Here is an 18,616-nt window from a genome sequence, read left to right as displayed (position 1 = left end):
TATCATATCGTTGTTAGTAAAAGATATCAAATTCTCTGTATTTATTGTATTGAATTCACTTTCTCAATATACATAAAGCACCCGTGTTGTCTCAAAAACACACTATTTCATCCCAATGTTTCTCTACACCCTAGAGTTTAACAAGGTATTTCAAAATCGTGTTGGCCCAGCAAATCCACTGTCTTTAGAGGATTTTTTTTGTGTGAACCTTTCTATTAAGTTCGCTTTCACAATTCCGACACCTTCTCGAAAGTATTTTTTCCTCTACCTTTTCATGAAGAAAAAAAATGTCTTTCAAAACCACATCAACCTCCAAATAGATTCTCTCATCTCTTCTAACCATATTGTTAGTATTAAGAAGATGGATGGGGCAAACTATTCAATTTCCGTTGTTGAGTTGGTTGTTGTTTCTAAATTTCCGATTGATCCTTCTCGAGCAACATTTTAAGACTTTATCAAAAGGTGTGTAACACACCAATCAACTAGTAACATTGTTTCAGTGGCACACGCTAGTAATTCATTTGCTTGTTTCCCTCAAATCACCTTCTCATGGTTCTTGGGTTACCGACTCGGTCACGAATAAGTAATTGTTCTCTTTTCTCCTCCTTCACTAAAGCTTTCAATTTGTTTTTTATAATTTCTATCAATGGTTCACAAACACAAGCTTCTGACATTGGTACTGCTCAACCCTCTCCATCTTGATAAAATCATGAATGACACAGTACCTGAGCCAGCCCTAAATCTGGTTTCTTGCAAAGAATTTCATTCCATCTGGAAAAGTTTGCGAAAACCCCCTTTAAACCATTCAACCCCCCCCCCCCCCCCTCTAGTTTAAAGCCAAACATTCTAACATCTTCTACCTCCCACGTAACTAAGGATGAGGGCGGCTAGGAAAGCGTATCCAAATGACCAAACAATCCTTTCCCTTTGACATACATCCTGAACTGGCTATTCCCAAACAAGATAATTCTTGTCGATGAAGCGAACACAAGAATTGTTTTTCTTCAAGGTTGTCATGTTGGAAAAAAATAACTAGCATCATCAACCCAATGAACAAAAATGTAGCTAACAGAAGGAAGCTTCGAACCATGAATCACGAAGTTGGAGAACTTCCAAAAACATAGAATAACACAAAGATATCGCGAACAGAATCCATGAGCCAGACCATGGAAACCAAAAACAAAAAATGCAAACACAAACTAAGAACAAGAGAAAATTTCGAGAAAATCTTTGGATCCTAGATAGGCTGATACCATGTCATGAAAAAATGGCTTCATGCCCTTTCTATATTGCTATTCCTTCTATAAATAATGATTAGTAATTATTATTCACAATTACAAATATTCTATTGTCTGGTTTTCTAGGCTCTTTAAAGAATCCTATTATATACAATTAAATAGAACCAACCAATCCATGATGTGCCTAGCTTATTCTTAGGAAAGCAAATCAAAATAATTAAGGAGAAAAAATAATTATTGATTCACAAAATTGTCATTTCAATATAAATTAAATGTTTATACGGGCAAAAACACCATATATTCTTTAGGAAAAGAATTATGTTTGAGGGACAGCAGACTCAATACCAGCATATCAAAAACAGAATTTTTGCTGCAGTGAATCTTTCCGGTTGATTGGCAAGAGGTAGTATGCACAGTACTCATAATGAGTTCAAAATTATTAAGGCATTTTCAGTTGTATGCAGGCCAAGGAAATCAGATAAGATTATTGAAGTGGATCGGACTTTCCGTGCAACAGAATGCATCAAATTCAATGCAGATGGAACATACTATAATATGGACATAAATCAGCTTGTGTTCAAAAACTTAAAGTATGGGTTGCATTTCAATATCTTCACACGTATGGTCCGTCTTTGAAACAGAGCTTATGAGAGTTACACATGCTATTGAGATTATTATGCAAAAGGATGGAGAGCTCTTTGAATTGAGATTGATATCTTTTTATGATAGTTCTTTGATCCTTGGAAGCTAACTAATAGATGGCTTAATGTTTTAGAGGCATATGTCTTCATATTCTCAGTGAGGGAAATAGGTACGCTCATGGTTTAGCAGCTTATGGTTTGAGATCTCCCATTTTCTCTTAGTGGGATAGTGTACCAACTTCTATTGTATCTGACTTCTGTTGGGATAGGTGTATCTTCTGCATTTTTGTTTCTTAGTGGGTTTGGTCTGTCCCCTCCTCCCACTTTTGTATTCCTTCTCTTTAATAATATTTATGAGAATGTTACATATGATTGATACAAGTTGTAGAGCTAACCTGGTTAGATTTGCAACTTGTATTGTGATACTATAGCATTCTTTTCTTTGATTTAAAAAGAAAAAAAAAAAAACAACTGTTCCAGCTTAATTACATCTGCCTTAATAATATATACAGTTAAAAAATTTTACTTAATAAATTTATAAATAAAATAAAAGTAAATTATTGAATATTATAACTTAATTTGTAATTTATACTGATTACTATAATATATTATTTTTCATGCTATTTAACTATTCAATTCTATGTATTCCCTTTAAAAGTTATATTAATCCAACTTATAAGTGAAAGAAAATATATGCATGCTGAAAGGTAAAATTGCAGATACCTCTGAATTTCTGGTAATGTTAACCACAAATATTGGCCCGGGGAATGTTGTCGAACCTGTTCATTGAATAATGAAAACAATAAGAACATCCTTAACCACTCACTACCTCCAACCATGGTTAAGAAACTACATATTATTATTGATGAATTAATATAATTCATAATTGTACATCATGCTCAGATAATCACATTTATATTGCATGTCGTAAATGATTAAGAAGATACAGTAGCAAAATTAATATTTCACTGAAGCCAACACAACACACTGCTTTAGAAATGTAGTTCAAATGCTAAGATGGCTAGAAATAACATTGTCATGATAACAAAAAAATGTCTTAATTAATTTTAATGGAGACCGTTTTAGGTAATGTCACTTTAACAATATAGCATGGTAAAGAAAGTAGTTAAGAAAAACCTTCTGCAGACATTATCCGAGTTCTCCAAGAAAGAGTCTGTGTTCGTGAAAGTGAGACTTTATTAGAAGAAGTTGCAAAAGAACCAAGATCAGTAAGTTGGATAGAAATAGAAGTTGCTTCTGAATCTTGATTTTTGAAATCAGAGATCCCCCTGTTACGTACAAATCACAAACAATCATAAAAAAACAGGTATCCAACAATCAACATTAAGAACTTTCACTTCAATAACAAATATGAATAAGCAATAACTTAATTACATGGAACCAATCATACACGTGAAATAAAAAAGAGGTGTACAAAAGAGAAAACAAATGAGATCCTTCCAAAACATTATCATAACATGAAAGAAGCACAAAATATGAACACAATTTTATAAAGACCTACCATGCAATAAAAATATCAACCTCACCAAAGCAAAACTAAATGGCCAAAATTTCCTATCAAATGATTGAGTTAATACTCACTCATGAAAACCAATCAAGAACATGATATGCATAAAAATATGAATAAATATGAATAAGCAATAACTTAATTACATGGAACCAATCATACACGTGAAATAAAAAAGAGGTGTACAAAAGAGAAAACAAATGAGATCCTTCCAAAACATTATCATAACATGAAAGAAGCACAAAATATGAACACAATTTTATAAAGACCTACCATGCAATAAAAATATCAACCTCACCAAAGCAAAACTAAATGGCCAAAATTTCCTATCAAATGATTGAGTTAATACTCACTCATGAAAACCAATCAAGAACATGATATGCATAAAAATAGCAATTAAACAAGTCTGGGAATGAAGGTAGCATAAGAACAAGAACTATTTGAGATTTCATAATGTCATATACAAGGAAACAGATAATTGCATACCTTAATAAAATGGACGCAGATTGTTTTCTGGGTATTATTATACTTTGCTGGTCAAAGTGAACATGAAGATTTAAGCCTGATTGATTTTCCACCTGCCATCTAGCAATTATTATTAGTTGATCATAATTATAACAATTGCACTACTAATTTGGTAGAGCTTAAAACATTATCTTATTTGCCATAAGGTAAACTAGATAGAGAAAAAGAGAAGCTTAAACCAAAAATTACGAGCTTAAGCAAAAATGGAAAATGAAAGACCATCAATTAGGTCCACTTGTTTCATTATAATGGTAAAAACAAGTTGATGCACCATATAGAACCTTGCAGCAGTTAGCCTCAATGATGGAGTTTCGCATTGAATAAGGACCAGATAGATTCAATTTCCCAATCACAAAGAGAAGCATGTCCAATGAGTTCTCATTCAAGAAAACGTCCAGCTGTCCAGATGATCAAAAAAATTTAGAAAATAATATATAATGTCAACATGAAAATAAAGAACCAGAAGGCATATATAACTTTAACAACCTCTTTCATTCTGCAGAAGTAATTTACAGGCACAGCATCAGATCTATATTCTGAAAGCTGAGCTTCAATATTAGACCGGTAAAAAAGGCAAATTTCCACAGGATGTAGAAGTTCTCCCCTAAAATTTTAGAAAAATAAATAATATCACGAATGCAGTTCAATTCAAATGTGTGTAAAAGCTAAGTGAATATTTCAAATGAGAATTTAAACTAACCATGAGTTTCTTTCAACATCAAAATAATGTGCTACTGCACTGGATGTGCTTATGACCCTGTATTTTTTTGCTGATATTTGTATATTGAGTTGTGTACTGTTCAGGAGTAAAGAAATGAGAGGAAAGAGATACTCTGTATCTGAAAGCTCATGAACAATATTCAGAGAAACTTTTTCAATTTTAATATCAATACAAGGATGTTTTCCACCTTGCCATGAAGTAATTTCTTCATCTGTGTATATAGTAGTTTCTGTAGCCATTCTAGGATAGCTAGCTATCTCCGAAGCACCATAAGCAGCAGTAATATCATTAAAAAATTTGAACTTGATTGGACTTCCAGGCTTCTTGACAAACTCTAAAGCACCATCTACAAAAGCAATAGCAGAGTCGTTCTTTTTGTTCACAAGGTAGAAAGTCCTCTTGAACGATTGATTGTTAACCTCTGAGTCAATGAGTCCTACATCATTTTCACCCTGAGCAGGATTGGCACTCCATAGTGCACATCCTCCATCGTTAGGACAACAGATGTCAACAAAACATGATCCTGGTCGAAAATTTAATCTCAATGGAACACCCATATCATTCTTAGCAAACAATGATATAAAGGAAAACCACAAAACTGTAGAATTCCACCTCCTTTGAAGACAATGTTTGACCTGTGGAAAAGCTTAGATGACACATTTGCTATGTACACAACATGACACTAGAAACAAAAACAGCCAGTATTTCCAATTAAAAATACAAGAAATTTAGCTAAATGACAAAACAGAGAAAAATATAATCTACACCGTAGTTCACAAGCAAGAGTGAAAGCATTCAGCAATAGAAGTTTGCAACAGCATCCTATCAATGTAAATAGACGATTTCACAGAACACTATAGGAAGTTGAACCACATTAATGTTCCACTGTAATGCAAGCAAATAAATTTTTCAAGAACTAATTTACATGGAAACTTTAATTAGGGGTCAATCCGCAAACGCACTCATCTTTTAAGGACCTATTTGATTATTGACTCAATTTGATTGGGAAATATCTTACAGAATATTTCCCATTATTACATATTGATTTTATTCCTTATCCTTTCATCTCCTTTTCATTATAAATAAGAATCCTCATACGTGTGCACAACCCACGAAATTCATTATATATCTTCTCGGTTTCTCTCTTCTCAACACGGTACTAGAGTAGTACCTCTACAATACTTGTTTTGTCACCAATCATTTCAACAATGTTTATATTTTCTAAGTCTTAACTCGTTAATTAATATCTCTAATTGGATGAATTGAAAGGATTGTTGCTCTTACACTTTAATATCTCTTTGCAAGCTAGTTATTAAAAGGGAAGAACCAAACACATAAATATTCCACTGAGCATCTCATACAACTTGGTGTAGGAATTCGGCACCCATAATACCTAAGTCCCAATCAGTGTTCAATGTATCTTAGTAATAGTGTTTAATTTAACCATTCCCTTGTAATTTTGTATTTGTAATTTTCATGTATATAAACTACAAACATGTTCTAGATCAAACTCGTATAAAACATAAGGGTTTGACTCTTCGAAAGTCAGAAATTAAGGGTGTAACAACCCTTGATTTTACGTGTAAGTTTACTTAGTAGAAATAAAGGGTGGAAACACCTTTTATTCTCATTTTACAGTAGTTAAATCCGAACTATAAACTCAAATGCATTGCTAAGACCTTAAAATTACATCATTTTTTTAAAAGAGACAATTAAGTGTTTGACAATAAATTATGATTGAAAGAGGAAGATCTGCAAAATTTATAGCAACTAAGAGATAGAGAAGAAGATTGAACAATGAATTAAAAAAAATGGATAGATATTCTAAACATACTTCTTACCCTGAAAAGAGCCCTTTCTCCTACCAGAGAATAATGAATGATACCACCTACTCTGAAAGTCTTTTCCTCACCTTCAACTGTAAAAAACATGTGTTGGTTGACATCCTGGATAGCAACAATTGCCCCTACACATGATCATTGATAATTACAATTGAGATTTCACAGAAGATTATAAACAGATAACATATAGCTGGAGTCTGAGTACCATCAGGAATCACTGCTTCCAAACAATTGTCAACATCATGGATAGAAGACCAATGATTTCTCTCCAATTTTTTTATTGCATTCTGACTGGCTATCTCAGAGAGTGAAGAGGACATTGACATAATTGTCTGGCATATGGTCATAACAAAACATAAGTTAGAACAATTGTAGCAATAGAAGCAGTGCATGCAGCATTGACAAAAGGCTGACAAATTTGATTGAAAAAACAAAGTAGCAGGGACAACTACTGACTAAATATTTAATAAATTAATAATACTATAAGCTCACCTGTATTTCAGATATAGAAAGTGTAATATCAAAACCTAAAAGAGAACCAATGCCAAACCAACACTGAGACAAATGCATATCGCCATTATCTGGCCTCTCCAGTGACAGGAAAGCTCTTAAGTTTTTCAAAATTTGGTTCTCATGACTAATTATCTGAACAGGAAGAGTGTTTTTTGAACTACTTGCATCACTGATTGAGTTCAATTCACAAAAGTTATGAAATCCTGAAAGAGGATCTCCTGAAGCATGCAAAGATGACAAATCTTTTGATGTGACGGAAGAAAAATGGGGAATTGCTGATTCATCTTCCATTCTCCTTTGAATAGTTTGAGATAGGATTGATAAACGAGAAAGGTCAATTGTTAATTTTCTCCCAGTAGTTGCCAATTCAAAATTCATATGGATGTCAACCTCTACTACAATTTCTTGGATACAACCTGCAGCACTGAATTGTATTATATTTGGGAAAAAAATATACAGTTACACTACAAAACTAGAGTAGAGATTATGTACCAGATTCATTTTCATGTGCTAAAACAAAATCAAAGTGAGACAAAGAAAAGTCACATGCTTCTGGCAATCTACTTGCAGCTTGTTGAGAAGTGCTAATTGCTCTGTGATCAATAACATCATCTGAAGTATAGTTCTCTCTGGCATTCTCTTCCTTCTTGATGCCTATTTTAGGTTGTTTTGCATCAGAAGTGAGATTGCCAATATAGCAAAGATATGAAGAATAGCTATCCATGGCCATTGGCAAAGATGTTGTTTCAAGAAAAATGAATCCACCCTGCTCAATACCATTAATATTTTAGTATGACAAGTTGTATAACTTAAATCCTGACACAGAATATAGCTTCATCTGTAAAAAAGATAAAGTCCCTGAGATTCAATTTGTAATACAAAGGGCAAATGAAAGATGCAGGAACATGCCTGCGAGATTATATTTCCCTTTCTAGCTCCTTAAATAATTACCTGAATCTCCCAGGATATCATATGAAATTCTCCACCAATTGAAAGCAAAAACAGAAGCTTATTCAATTCATGTGCTTGAATCAGTTCACTCTTCAATGAGGATCTCCCTATAAAGATACTACTTACTGCAACATCCATTAGTAACCAGTGATTTGTTGAAGCTGGGACACTGGCCTTTGATGGAGACCCCATTTTTAGAACTGATTGTGGAGATAGATCACTTGCACTTTCAAAGGCTGTCAAACTAGTTTCTTGTACAAAGTAAGAAGAATTTCCATTACAACTACCAAATGTTTTTCCTGCAGTTCCTGAAGACGGAGCATTTTGAACAAGACCCAAGCTTAAAGTAAACGAGAAACCAGAGATAGATATTTCATGTAAGCAATTAATAGACTGCAGTAGTAAACTGTCAGGTACAATATGATCAATATCGGTTCCAATTGAATTATTATATTCAAAAACAAAAGAAAAGATTCCTGATAAATCAGTGAGGAGATCCATTTTCCTTTCTTCGCACAATATTTCAATAGTTGTGTGCTGAACCAACATCCAAATTCCACGGTCAGGCAACTTATGCACAGCCATTTTGTTGCCAGTTAATGAGTGAAAATTAGTAGCAAAACTCTGTAAACCATCACTTGTCCTAGAATTATGAAGAACAATCTCCATAGACTTAAATCTGCAATTCACATTAATAAAAAAAGGGCAGACATTATTTCTCAGTAAAGCCCTTCTGTTAGTTGTCTCACTTATATCAGGTGCTGCGAACAATGATTCTTGTTTCATAATTTCAGGATGCATGATATCAGTATCGCCAGAACTACTACTAAACAGATAACACACTTCAGAAGACAAACTTGCAACTGCCTGACAATAGAGAAAAATATCCTTTAGTCATTATTTGGTAATGTACATGCATAAATTAGCACAGAATTGCATTTCTTAAATATTTTGTTGCACAGAAAGCAAAAGGAAAACAAAACAACCATGTAGTTTTGAAGTCCTGCACTAGCTATACCATAATTATTGAAAAGGACAGCTGATTCTTAGTTAGCAATTAAAAAATTTTGTCTTGCTTAAGGAGAGTGAGCATATTGCTAAACCTATAAATATAATGTCTGGCACAATTTTAATATCCATAAATGATATCAAGAAACTATTCATTAAAGTTGACATCATCATTCCCAATCTAGGAGCCTATTTTCAACTGTTCTCAGCCCTTGCTGCTGACCAATTATGTACCCCACCTCCGGAGTAGGACCCTCTTGTGCCTAGCCATCATTGTAGGCAACTTACCTTAAGTTCATAACAGGTGTCACTTCCAAACAGATCATTTACATGTTGGATCAAGCCTTTATCACTGAGCCAAAAACTATAGCTCATAGTTAGGGCGCAAACGCTGAGATTCAACAGTGACTTAGCCCACCTGGCCTTTGCATTGGAACAATTGATGTCATCTACAACATTCGTAGTTATTTTCCTAGTAGTGTCTCACAACATGCTTCACTCTGACATTTGGGAACCAAGTCGTGTTAAGTCCAATTTAGCATTTAGTACTTTGTGACTTTTATTGATGATTATTTAAGATGTACTTGGTTGTTTTTAATGAAAAATCATTCTGAGTTGTTTCCTATATTTCAAACCTTTTTCAAAGAAATTGTTCAACAATTTGGTATGACTCATAGTGAGGTACATCATTCAGTATTTTATCATCACTCGAGTGTTGGGTGTATTTATTCAGTAGAATTATTGTACTTACAGGCAATGATCACCATGACATCTCGTTGGTAAAGCAACACATTTGTCACCACTTTCAGACCAAAGACGTCGGCAAACATAGATATTTCTAGGGGATTATGGTGGCACAATTCAACAATGGAATTGTTATCTCCCAAAGGAAGTATGCATTGGATATTTTGGAGGAAAGTGGGTTAATGAATTCAAAGTTTGTTGACACACCCATGGATCCCAATGTCAAACTCCTACCTAATCAAGGGGAGTCATGCTCAGATCCTGAGAAGTACAGAAGATTAGTTGGAAAACTTAACTATCTTACCGTTACTCGTCCCGACATTTCCTTTGCAGTTAGTGTGGTGAGCCAATTTCTTAATTCTCCATGTGCAAATCATTGGAATGTTGTGATTCGTAAATTAAAAGTACATTAAAGGTCCTCCGGGAAAAGGTTTGTTGTATGGACACAATAATCACACTAAAGTTGTATGTTATTCAAAGGCCAATTGGACATGCTCTCCTTCTAATAGGAGATCCACTTATAGATAGTGTGTCTCCATTGGTGATAATTTGATCTTTTGGAAGACTAAGAAACAAAATTTTGTGGCAAGATTTATTGCAAAAGCAGAATATAGAGGTATAGCCTTAGCTACTTATGAGCTTATTTGGCTTAAACAGTTACTTAAAAGTCAAAATTTGGAGAGGTCACTCAAATCACACTTATGTGTGACAATCAAGTTGTTCTTCATATTAGCTCAAATCCCATCTTTAATGAAAGGACCAAACATATTCAGATTAATTGTCATTTTATTCAGAAAAAAATTGTATATGGAGATAACAAGACTGAGTTTGTTAACTCTAATGATCAACTAGCATATATTTTTACTAAATCATTAGGTGGACCTAGAATTGTAACAAGCTTGGTACATATGACTTATATGCCCCAGCTTGAGGGGGAGTATTAGACATAATGGGCTTAGGCCCATCTTTTTTTATTTTCTTATTTATAAATGCATAACCTTGTGTGCTCCACATACACAATAGGATTCAACCTATGCTTCTCTCTTATTTTAACAATAAAGAATAGTACTAACTTATCACTTGATAAATACTAAGAAATATTTAATAACACTCAGACAATGAAGTTATTCATGTATCTATCCAACAAAATAAATATCATTAGACCTAAATAGGGAGAAAAGATATCCACCTTATATATCATATAGACCTCGTCCAAAAATGACAACACGATGAATCCTTCAGCTGTTATGTTACAAGCAGCTGAAAAGGCAGACATTGTTGTGCTCAAGGAATAAATGCAATCCCTGCAATATAAACAATAGTAAATGTTAGAAGAAAAATAATTGTAAAAGATAATAAAAACTATGTATGTGAACTACAAAACAGAGTCCATTTAATATAAGTTAATTACAAAAAATATAAAAATTATGAGAGACTTTATTCCTATATACATAATATCATCTACCTATAATTCATATTCTAATAAATGTCATTCTAATAAGATATTCGTATTTATAAAGACCCTAATTAAAAGAGGAAATAGAGCAAAATATAAATGAAGAATAAATCTTAAGATATCATCTAACATACTCTATAATATTATAAGATAATATCTTCAGATATTCCTTATATTTCAATCACTCCCCCTCAAGATTAAACTTACTAAGCTTTAGCTCGTTACAAGAAAATAATTTACTTTCCAACTAATTAAAAAATAAATAAAAATTGAGCTCCAAAAAAAACAGTAGTTAGAAAAGCAACTCCAAGAGGTCACAAAATCAACTCCCAAATATTCTTACCAAATGATTATGCAGTTCAGTATTCGAAAGAATTGTATGCAAGCTGGGAATGAAAACATTTATCCTTCAGCTAGAGGTAGACTTCTGGAAATAAGAACAAGAACTCCTTTAATATTTATTTTTCAAAGTTGCCTTGGTAATTGGTATAGCTAGGTCCAAGACATCATAGGAAGTAGTGGTATCTTAATTTTTCTCTCATTGTTTTTCTTTTTTTGCATTAATCATCTTTGTAATTCTCTTGTATATAAATAAATCCATTCTGCTGGGTGCAATAATCACTCAAACATACCCAGAAAACATTTATTTTTCTCTTCTAACAGTTCTACTATAACTCTGGTCCAGTTCTGTATCATGGATAGTAGAGGAAATTGCAACGAAAGGCTTGTGAATCTTCAAAATTTATTGCCATTTATCTTAGTAATCATCATTGTTGAAAGGATTAGTGACAAAATAAATCATAAAGGATGAGAAAAGAGAAACCGAGAAGGAACATAATGAATTCTATGACTTGTGTACATCCAAAAGTATTCTTATTTATAATGAAAAAGAGATAAAATAATCCAAAATCAATATCGAATAATGGGAAATATTTGGGAAGATATTTCCATATCAAATCATATCATATTTCTCTACTTAATGTAATCAAATCATATCTTTGCCCTCTCTTTACTCAGAAGAATTTCTTTCTTATCAAGATGAAAATGTATTTATTCATCAAAAAACCACATAAATCACATAAAGTGAAGTCCAAAGTAACATAGAGCTAGTCTAACACGGCCTCTTTCACTTCAAGAAAACATTTTGTTTTTACCTAAATTAAACTACAATGTTTTATCAATTTGCTTCCTATTTTCAAATATTTTCAAACAAGATTGAATTTTTTATTACTATTAATACAAGTTATTCTTTGAAATGAAAGACTTGCGAAAACTCAAGTATTTCTTTGTATAAAAGTTGTTTATTACTATTAAGAAGTGGACTTTAAATCTAACTCAATCTTACAAAACCGGCTCATAAGATGAGGTTTGCACTCATTTATATACTATGAAATGTCTTTATCTCTAGTTGATGTGGGATCTCCAGCACACCCTCCTCACACCAATACCCTCCAGCTAGTGTGTGGGACTATATATTTATAGGTGGTCGATAGCGAGCGGCCTGATAAGCCTAACAAACTCTCGCTAGGATAGACTCTAAATGAGTCTAATATCATATTAAGTGGATTTTAAGCCTAACTACTATGAAAATGTCTTTGTCTCTAGTTGATGTATAATATGGTATCAGAGCCATATAGAGTCCATCCTAATGAGAGTTTGTTGGACTGATCACGTCACCCGCTATCGGGCCACCCATTATATAGCCCCACACACGAGCTAGCAAGTCTCGACGTGAAGGGGTGTGTTGAAGATCCGACATTAATTAGAGATAAAGACCTTTTGAACCGGTTTTTTAAGGTTGAGTTAGACTTAAAGTTCACTTCTTAATAATTACAAAAAAGGGATTTCATCTCCCAAAATAGATATGTACTTGATCTTCTCAAAGAAACAAGTAAGCTAGTACGTAAAACCTCAGGAGTTCCAATTAAACAAAATCATGAAATTGGAAGTGAAAAGAGCTCTCTTGAGATTGGTAGAAAAACTTATTTATCTATTTTTCACAAGACCAAACATTGCTTATACAATTACTATGGTAAGTCAGTGTATGCATGATCCAAGAGAAAGACACATGCAAGAAGTTGACAAAATTCTGCATTGTTTGAAGTCCGGCCCAAGAAACGGGCTGCTATTCAGGAAAGAAGACACTTTGACCGATAAGATATATGTCAATGCAATCTATGTAGGTTTTGTTACTATAATTCAATCCAACACGATAGGAACAAACATATTGAAATTGACAAACACTATCAAAGATAATCTTAACAAGGACATAGTGGTTACAACCCATGTCCTTACAAGACTTCAAATATCATACATTTTCACTAAAGGGCCTCCTTAGGATAGATTTCAAGATCTTGTGGGCAAGTTGAAAATGATTGATATCCATTTACAAACTTGAGGATAGTGTTGTAAATAGCATATTATTAGGATAAATATTCTCAATCTCCATAGTAATTCGGAAAAAATATTTTCAGAATCTTCCTATTCATTTCAGCATATTTTTATTTCCTTATTTTAAAGGATTTGACTATTACAAATAGAGATTATGAGAATGTAATTGGTTTGATTGTTAATAATAAAATAATTCTTTATTTCCTTACATGGCTCTAGTTAAACCAAATTGCGGGACTCAATTCTCAAGAGTCTAATCAACCACCTATAAGGACTCTGCTGGGTGGCAGTCACTAAGGACAAAAATGTGTTTAATAATGCAGAACTATAGTATTTAATAAGGCAGCATGGTTATGTAGTGTTATGTACTTAAATCTGCAAGACAATTAAGCAGCAGTTGTGTGTCTAAGTATGCAGGTGAGTGATGTGTAGAAGTTATGGATTCCTAGAAAATAAGTAGGGGTTTTGAGGAAGATATTGTGTCTGTATTTGGCAATTTGGGTAGATTTCATTCTCTTAAGGAGTTTCTCAAGCATTTTCAATGTGGTCTCAAAAATGTTGTGTTTAATCATATTAAACTTAACATCAATTTCAGTTGGTAATCCATCAGCAGACTTATTCCGTAACCGCCAACTGCCAAGCTACCTAAAATTTGAGAAAAACTTACTATTTCCCTTAGCATGAGTTTAATTTGGAAAACAAAAAGTACCAAAACACAAAAAAGAGAAACTCAAGATGATAGGACTAATAGAGCTTCCATCTAGGGGTGAAAAACCAGACCTAATCAAATTAAGTCACCATCATGACCAATATGCTAGCCATCACATATATCAACTTATCACAGTTCATGATACACAAGAACATAATAAAAACGTGTTCGACACTTTTTAATATTTAATTCAAACCAGAAATTAAAATGTCAAGAACACATAAGAAAGCATCACATAAAATAGAGGAAGTTGATAATTAAACAAAGTATCAGCCTGTATCCAAAGATCCTACCTAAAGGACAATATATGGACGGTAATTGGCTTCAATAGAAAAAGTTGAATCGGATGGTTTTCTTCTGGTTTCTCCAAGCAAGCATTTGTGCCATTTAGATGAAGGAAGGAATGTATTGAAACTTTTCCTGAGGATGAATATTTACCATTATTTGGTTTTGGAATTTCAATCACCCGAGGCTCCAATTTAACACACTCTGATTTAGCATTGCCATGCCCCAATTGACCTGTCAATGGTATCATATCAAATGAAGATGTACTGACAACCCCTTTAATCTCATGGAAATCAAAAGTGAGATCAAAATTGTCCCGACTGATAATGTCATCAATCTCTTGATTGGCCTCCCTTCTGTGTGAAAATCTAACAGAAAGACCATCAAAAAATACTCCAAAATTAATGTGTTTCTCTGGAAGCTTTTGAAGCAAGATCATAATCAATTCTTTGGAATAACAGTCATATTTGTCAGCCCAAGCAATTTCAGCTCTGTCAGTAAAATCTGAACCAATGGACACTTCCCTGCTGTCCTCCCAGTAAATACCATGTTCGATCTTACCAAGAACTAGAGACAGCAATGATACTGAAGAATGACTCAAAACTAAATTTAATTTCCCTAGCATTAAACCACATTCACAAAATCCAAAATTTGGATTCTTATGGTCTTGGCACGTGGAAGATATCTCAACCTTAGAGAGAAGGCATGGGTTTTCAGAATACTCAATCTCATTTTCATTCAGTTTTCTGCAAACTCTTTTCCAACTCATGGACAACTTTTCCATGAAGCTTTCAATATAAGCATCACAAGAATCTTCAGTTTGGCCTGCATCAATTTCTGAGAGAAGAAATATTTTGGCAGGTGCAACCCACATAATAGATTCCCTTCGATTCACACCTCCAATTTCATTTCCTTTGGCTGAACTAAGTTCATTCACTGTACATGCATCCGCTGACATTGTCGGAGGTGTAGATTCAACCTTCATTTGCCCACATGATAGAAAGACTTTCTGCTCAAAAATATCATCTACAGATACTAATAACAAAGCATCAATACAAAAACATATCGAAAGGACATTTGAGCAGACAATCCCAGCAGGTGACTGTAACTTTTCGTATACAGATGGATGACTATTGTTGATTTTGGAAACTGTCATTATGATTTTCCCAAAGTTGATGGTAAGACAATAAATTTGACAAGCGTCTTCAATAAGACTTTCCAACGAATCTAAACAACGTCCATCAATATCTGAATCCTGCACTATTCTTTTCCCAGAAAATATATTTGCTAGACAATGGATAGTCATAGAGATCACTTTCCACATAAATCCCAGAATAAAAAGAAAAGGACGAAAAAATTTATTTGTAGTAGCAAATTCCTCGTGACAATTAATTGAAAACTTCAATGCTGCTCTGTGACGGGCTATTCTCCTTGCCAGCGATATGCCTTCAATAGGCAACTTTTTCTCAATGTCAGAGATCAACTCCCAATGATGTCTAGCAGAACTTAAAAGCAGTTTATTATGAGACATTTTAGAAATGAACTTTTTCCATGTGCAGCTAGTAGAATATCCAAATAACAGCAAGATATTCTCATAAGCATTTAGGTAATTTATCCATTGACCTATAACTCCAACTAATCTATATAATGACAACCTATGAGTTACAGCCACATGGCCAATTCTGCTGGCAGCTATTTTCCATAATTCTCCAGCACTTCTAGAATGATTGTACTTGTTAGATAGCAATTTGTGAAAAAGTAGACATGCAGAAATGCCATCTGGAGATACTGAAGTAGCCAGTTCTGGAATACAGAGAGTGCAATTTACCAGCTTAAGATCTCTGAATTTAATATAAATTTTCACATCAGAAGAAACCAAAGCATGGTCTGTGGAATTTTTTCCAATTAATCTGACCCTGAATCCATCGCCTTTTAATATAACAGTGTTCTCTTTCGTTGGAATAAAAATTGTACCAAGAAAACCTCTAAGAAGACAGTTTTGATCCACACATTTAGATCTTGCACTAAACTCAATTATTTCCCCAAAAAACATAAACTCGTCATTTAAGATTGGCAATTGAACCTCCACATGAATGTGATGTGCCACTAGATGACAGTTTTTCAAAATGAGATTCCAAAAAGATATTGTTAAATTTTTTTTCTCAGAAACAGCAAATAAGATCTTCTCCAAAATGTGATGCAATGAACAGCCCTACAATTAATACAAAAGGTAACCAGTGACAGTTAACACCATAATTTATTATATTGAACAGATTAAATCAGCATGGGGAAGCAAAAAAACAAAAAATCAGCAGCTTGGGCATGTGCCTCTTTAAGAATCAAAACATATATCAATCACAAGTGCTTGCTGAGCTATTTGGCTTGAGATTTTGATGGATGAACCCAAATTAGAAGAAGTTGCAGGAATTAAGTTGTTCACATACATCAAATCTGCAAAAGATTTGAAGAACTGAAGGAAAGACTTGGTATGGTTTTTGTAGGCATGATTTAAATCAAACGGGAGTGTAAATAGTTGTAGCTTAAGTCACAGAAGCTGGTAGACAGTTAAAAAGGGTGTTAGTGTCTTTGTTAGTATGGTATAAAAGGAACCTCTTATGTTTGTATAGAATAGAGAGTGTGTATATGCAAATGTTGCACTTATGTGCATATACAATTTTGAATCATTAATACAAAGTATTATTTTCTGTAATCCTCTTATAGGTTCCTTTCCCTGTGAGTGGTTTCTTCCCTAACATTGTTAAACTCAAAAAAACAGTTAGGAAGTCTGTTTTATCTTATTACTTAGAAAGCTTGTTCTCCACAGTATATTGTCAGAGTAGAAAAAGAACCACGCATTTTATTATCCCTACAGTCACCGGAGCATCCTGAAACTTCAAAATCAATCTCAAATAAAACTGATAAAACCAGTGATTTTAAGTAATAATTCTACCAAATATCTTAATAATACAATCAAACAAGACAAAGTACCATCCTACCAGATAAAGCAACTGATAAGAACTAAATAAATCATTCTTAAGATCTAATCTCATTTAATTTGTGATCAAATTCGTTACCAGACCAATAAAGAACCTCATCAAGACTAACACTCGTCATCAACCTCAGTAAGAGTGGTAAATTCAGACTCGGAGAAGTGCATTCCTTACCTCTGGGTCAAGTTCCGAGAGATTTTTTCGAAGATAATCTGAATAATCATACTTCGAATTTCGCAACCGGGCCACGCATTCCTCGGCTTCCGGCTTCCTTCAAACAAAACGGTTACATCAACTGTTAAGGAAAAAAATAATAAATAAATAGAGCTGATAGTGTTTGATTACTCGAACGATTGCACTATGCGCACGCCGTGAAGTTCGATTGTGAAGGCCGGAGGGAACCAGGGGGAGAATCGAAAGGTGATGCGATCGACGGTGAGATTCTTGATGAACAAGAACGCGGGAGCGCCGAAGAGGAGGTTAAGAGAGGAAACGTCGAAGCTGAGGTTGGTGAGAACGGCGAGAGAGTAGAGGAAACCTAATTGGAGATCAAGGTGAGGCTCTTCTCGGAGCCATGGCTGGAGCAGAGACAATAGTCTCCGCCGGATAAAGCTTTTCAAGGGCATGGACACCGTGACAGTGATATCATGAATTGATTATTGGTTTGGTTGTGCTGTGTTAAGATGGAGGAGATGAATTTGAAGGAAGGATTAACAGAATTTTCAGTTTGGGAGTGACATAGTGTGTGAAGCGGCGGGAAAGGGAAATTGTTGATGGGTCTATGGTAAGCCTCGTGCTCACACGAGTTTCGTTTTCGTGTTATACACGACATCCACTTGTCTTCATCCTGTTTTATCGGCAAATATTTGTTTCATTTGAACGGTTAGTGAATCGAATTTTCCCAAAATGTAAAAACAATCAGAAACTCGACCCTACCTGCACACATGCTAGTTTTGGCTTTTTGGAAATGCGATAAGATTATTTTTATATTTTTTTCTTGAATGTGAGTGTTTTCAAAGTATAATGATAATTAGTGTGAAGTTCATTTGAAATTCAAATTAAGAAAAAAATTACT

General features: G+C 33.9%; 1 protein-coding gene across 1 annotated transcript in view; it reads right to left on the bottom strand.

The window, feature by feature from the left end:
- LOC137808352 (uncharacterized) overlaps positions 1-18,334 on the bottom strand; it is a 43,062-nt gene extending 24,728 nt beyond the window's left edge. Inside the window, 15 exon segments of the mRNA XM_068609423.1 lie at positions 2,603-2,658; positions 3,017-3,168; positions 3,894-3,985; positions 4,214-4,330; positions 4,419-4,536; positions 4,633-5,288; positions 6,495-6,619; positions 6,700-6,826; positions 6,987-7,423; positions 7,500-7,773; positions 7,959-8,825; positions 10,900-11,014; positions 14,560-16,763; positions 17,716-17,812; positions 17,887-18,334. Of these exon segments, the coding sequence (XP_068465524.1) occupies positions 2,603-2,658; positions 3,017-3,168; positions 3,894-3,985; positions 4,214-4,330; positions 4,419-4,536; positions 4,633-5,288; positions 6,495-6,619; positions 6,700-6,826; positions 6,987-7,423; positions 7,500-7,773; positions 7,959-8,825; positions 10,900-11,014; positions 14,560-16,763; positions 17,716-17,812; positions 17,887-18,167 (5,718 nt within the window). The 5' untranslated portion in view covers positions 18,168-18,334.
- Positions 18,335-18,616: the final 282 nt, after the last annotated feature.

The sequence above is a fragment of the Phaseolus vulgaris genome, chromosome 3 (assembly GCF_000499845.2).
Source record: "Phaseolus vulgaris cultivar G19833 chromosome 3, P. vulgaris v2.0, whole genome shotgun sequence".
In the NCBI taxonomy this organism is placed as follows: Eukaryota; Viridiplantae; Streptophyta; class Magnoliopsida; order Fabales; family Fabaceae; genus Phaseolus; species Phaseolus vulgaris.
This window is presented reverse-complemented; position numbering and strand designations above follow the sequence as displayed.